A 4,777-nucleotide genomic window follows, 5' to 3' on the forward strand; every position below is an offset into this window, starting at 1 on the left:
GGAAGTGACCCCTGAAACTCTTTGTGTTTGATCACGTGTGAGGGGATTTTTAACTAGTTGTATGTTTTCATCTTTACTCATTCATGTAGCTTCCATTGACCTGCTGTGAATGCTCCCACCAAATAGATTCATTTCCGTGTGTTTCATTGTATTTTAAAGCAGATTCAGTTTGTGATGCGTGTGTGTGTGTGTGTGTGTGTGTGAGTGTGAGTGAGGAGCACCACCGTGTGGTCAGATAAGGGAGTTGACTTACTTCCATTTGTTTTGGTCATTGACGTTACAAAACGAGAACACATCTGAAAAACAATGTGGAAGTAAGCATAAAATTTTATTTGCAAAAAAACCCAAACAAATCAAAATAAAGTACAATACATTCTGAAAACCTTTTTCCTCTACAAAACAATTTCACAGAAATTACCTTGGAATGTATATTCCTATTTTTCATTTTTCTTGTATATATATATATATATATAGTCTTATATTTAATGAGTTTCTTTTTTTCTTTAAATAATCCCGTGTCAATGTTAAATGACGTACAGTACAGACCGTGTTTCTCTTCTTCCTGTAGAGGCAATGAAAAGGGTCTCAGAGGGCATTTGTGACAATCATACAGTCAATAAGAGATCATTGGCTCTCATCCATATATTTGTCCGGCCTTGAGCCCTCCGGCCATTCCCCGTCAATGTGAGTACCATGTTGTATAATCAGAGGCTTAGGAGCTCGGCCTCCAGCCAAACTAATGGGAGGCAGGGAGACGTCCTGTCGGACAGCAGCTGCCACGGAGTCTCCATCACACCTCCTGTTCCCTTCTCAGTAGTCATCAATACCAATGGGGGCACCTGGATTAAAGAGACCACTCCTCCCTGCTTTCTAAGGTAATATTAAATTAAAAAGACTGACATCTGTAATCCATTAAGAGAACCATATTTCCTTCTTCTACAGTGTATCTAAATTTACAGTGACATTACAGCCTGTTGATAAATAACATTATATTTCCATCTGTCCCTGCCCTATTATATCATTGGAGTCATTTACAAAAAAACAAAAACAGAAAAAAACCTGCCTGCAGCCAAACCCTGATAAAGGCACACATTTGTGAAACAGCCATGCCTTGTCACGTAGCGTCTGACACATCGACTCGTCTCCCTTATGCTGGAGCTTTATACAAGCATAAAAGAAGAGTGTTGGTGTTTTCAACAGCTAGGCATTCCCTTTCTCTGCAATATCCTAATATGGGAGAAAAATGTAATCCCCCGTCATATCCAATATTTGAAATGCGATATTCAGAAAGCCCGAAAAATGCTCAAAACCACGACGTGACAACTTATACTCAAACATTACAAGCGTCCTCTCAGCTCCCCTCCTGTTCCAGCTTTTTTGTTCCAGTTAACAATGAGGTCAGAGATACAGAGGGCGTGGAGGATACCATCAGTAGAGTCTTAAAGTGAAGAAATCCATCGACGGATGCAGTGTTTTAGAACAGAAGACAGCACCGCAAACATTACCGCATCCAGACAAATGAAAAAACCCTTTTCAATAACGGAACAAACTTCAAGAACAAAACGAATCAAGTCAATAACCGATAGCTAACGTTAATCTGGTTGTAGTACGTAAAACAAAACAGCAGCAGTGATATATAAATATATATACACTGTTTCAGCAGACAAAATGACAGATTAGCATGGAACCTTAAATGAATTCAAAACAAAAGAGATACAGAAGGAGAGCGAGGGACAGACAGAGACATAAAGATGATGCTTCTGTAAGTATTTGTTTGGAAAAAGGGCTTTTGCTGATTAGAAAACCTTTTGTTTCATAAACTCAGATTATCAGGAAAACATCAGCATCTCGGTCATACTGGTTAATGATGTTCAACAGGTAGTAGTTGACGTATTTAGAAATACGGTCATAGCCACTTTTCCTCTACTGGAGCTACGCCGCCATGTCTGAATCTATCGGAATAACAAGTTGACACACATTCCATTAGGTGCCCACGTGAGAGCACGTTAGAAAAAAAAGATCTTAGGTTGTCTTCACATCTCCTCTTTAGAAAAAAGGTGCTTCCTGTCATCACAAGCACACAAAAGAGGCAACACACGCACGCATACAGTATATATACAAACAGCACATACTCACACTCGCACACACGCACAAAAACAGCTGCTTTCCAGTCTGTCTGAAAACATTGCACCAGAAAAAAGGGCAGAGGGAGGGAGAACAAAAATAGCTCCCTTCTCTCTGTACAGTAGTTCAGTCAGCAAAGTGATGACTCAGGTGTCTGCATGAACAGCTCGCTTCCAGAGTTCAGATTTGGACTCTTTGTTTCCCTCGTGAAGAAAAGCGTACCGGAGGGGCCCGACGGTGAAGCAGAGAGACATCACTGGAGAAAAAGGCAGAGTTCGGGGCAGTGAGCGAGCCGCCGCAGGTCTCTCTCTCTCACACACAGTGGATCTGCACGTAGGTTCTTTTAGGATGCTCCGACCAGCAGGGAGCACTATCCCTTAGGAGTTTTCTTGTTTTGGGCATTCCACATGCCACGTTTGGAGTGGTAGTAGTGAAAGAAGTTCCTCAAGCGTAGTCGCTCTACCTCCAAACCGTTCTGCAGCACCCTGAAGGGAGAGGGACGGTGAAACACTGGGTTAAAACAATGATATGGGCCAATGCAATATAATACATACCAGTCATACCAGTGATGGAAAATGATGGAAAACAGACAATAAAGTACATTTATTTATTGACATTTACATCCTATTTTCAAAATTATTGCTAGTAGAATAATCAATCAATTAAGGTGAACTGGACATATTTATAGATTTGTAAACGGGCATTATGGGGCACTGTCTAGAAGAGTGACTGTAAATATTTCTAATACAAAGTACGTAAAACTATCCAAAAAGCCCCACAAACAACCACAAAGGCCACGACGCAAAAAGAGGTTCAGAAAGAGAAAAAATGGCAACAAATTATATTTATTGTTTGTAGTCAGAACTAATGTCAATGTCTTTAACAGACAAGAATAATAATTATATATGAATTAAAATCAGGACTTTTTAATACCCTCTAAGCCCTTTTGTTGAGCAAAGTTAAGTTAGTGCTTTTTAAGACTTTTCAAGGTTTAACAAACAACAGATTTTGTCATATATACAGTAGTAGGAGAAAAGACAGGGACCATAGCAACTGATCTTGGTAATTGTGACCATGGGCAGCCTTAGTCTGTTTAAAAATCTTTTTGTTCCCGCTTTTATTAAAGGGTCAGTTCAAGTCCAGGTTTTGAATTAGCCATCCCTGAGCGTTCTGCCTTCTTGCAAAGCTTAAAGCACTGAAAAAATTAATAAATTAAAAAGTATCAAGAAAATGATATTCCATCCACTCTTATTATTTTTTATCGGTGGAGGCAGATATGTAACACGAAATCAGCACAAATTAAACAACAGCTCAAGAGGTACATCATTAAATATGCCACTTCCGAGCATATAATGTTTAAGTCCAACCTCATAAAGTCACCACGCAGTTGAGTCAACAGTAATGAATCTGTAACGTTTTTAATAGGGTTATTATAGGGGGCTTGTTGCTGGGTTACCTGTCCAGCAGCTCCCAGTCCTCTCCGCCCCAGCGGTCTTTGAATTCCTCTGTGTTCATCCCTCCAATCTTCTCAAAATCGGACTTGTAGATTCCAAACAGGCCGAAGCCATTAACCTCCCAGTAACCTGCAGAGAAAACAAAAAGAAAACATTCATCACACGCCATCGCATCGAAAGTGATTATGATAGTTTCCAAATAAATATGTGGTTCTGATGCAAGTATGCTCAAGCATGTACATAGAAAAAACTGTATTATGATGTTATTGTAAATGTCTGTAACTGAGGAATGATTTTGAGTCAAAATGTGTTATATATGCGTGTGATAATTCCTGTGAGAGCACAGATGTGAGCCGGCATGCACGTAATGTGTGTGATTTCGTTGGCGCGTTACCATCGGGCTCCTGTGGCGAACTGCCGCAGCCGAGTCTCATGACGATGGGGGCGAACGCGAGGCGTCCTTCCACACAGTGCTTCCTGATGCTTTCCAAGATGTTCAGAGGGAAGTGGATGTGCAGATCACACAGGAACACGATGCTGTGACTGTCCTGCGAAAGGGAAAAACAAACAAATGCACACAGTCATTACACCTAAATAATCTCTAAATCTTTCCCAAATCTGGGAAAGAGAAGTGTGTGTGTGTGTGTGTGTGAGAATCATTCCGTCTCTTTGAGCTGGTGCAAACTTAGCAAACTTGTGCTTGAGAGTTTGCATGTTCACATGATGCGGATTTTAGGTTTAAAGAGAGCGGAGAGGTCTGGGCTCAGCAGTGGCTTGTCTTAACTCCAAGAGCCTGCAGGCCACTGAGACATGAGTGACAGCCCTGTCATCTCATCACGACAGCACTGACACTCAACTGACAGATCAACGTCTGTCCAAATTTCCAGCGTCTCCACACCCCCTGCACACCCACCCGGCCACGCTTGTGTGATGGAGAGACAGCCAGAGACAGGCGTGATAGCACACAAATAACCTGTGAAAAGGAGTGCATGAGGCAGCCATGGCGTGCACATGACAGAGGGAAAGCATCTAACTGTCTAAGCGATTCTCTGTCATCCACAGCTGGGCTCTGCGGGAGCGGGAGAAGGGAAGCAGGAACGTGGCTTCAGAGATAAGGCAGAGTCCCACAGCCTGTGACAGACTGGTCCGGCAGTGATGGATTCATTATACATGAGCGTTCCTTCCATCTGTCCATCTGC

The 4,777-nt window shown here is 41.8% G+C and overlaps 1 protein-coding gene across 4 annotated transcripts in view; it reads right to left on the bottom strand.

Annotated features, from left to right (window-relative positions):
• Window positions 1-309: 309 nt before the first annotated feature.
• b4galnt4a (beta-1,4-N-acetyl-galactosaminyl transferase 4a) overlaps window positions 310-4,777 on the bottom strand; it is a 121,453-nt gene continuing 116,985 nt past the window's right edge. For all 4 annotated transcript variants that reach the window (XM_047333534.1, XM_035642108.2, XM_047333535.1 and 1 more), the window contains 3 exons: window positions 3,973-4,126; window positions 3,581-3,707; window positions 310-2,609 (listed from right to left, as the gene is read on the bottom strand). In XM_047333534.1, the coding sequence (XP_047189490.1) occupies window positions 2,495-2,609; window positions 3,581-3,707; window positions 3,973-4,126 (396 nt within the window). In that variant the 3' untranslated portion in view covers window positions 310-2,494. The remainder of the gene's footprint in view (window positions 2,610-3,580; window positions 3,708-3,972; window positions 4,127-4,777) is intronic.

Source organism: Scophthalmus maximus, chromosome 7 (assembly GCF_022379125.1).
Source record: "Scophthalmus maximus strain ysfricsl-2021 chromosome 7, ASM2237912v1, whole genome shotgun sequence".
In the NCBI taxonomy this organism is placed as follows: Eukaryota; Metazoa; Chordata; class Actinopteri; order Pleuronectiformes; family Scophthalmidae; genus Scophthalmus; species Scophthalmus maximus.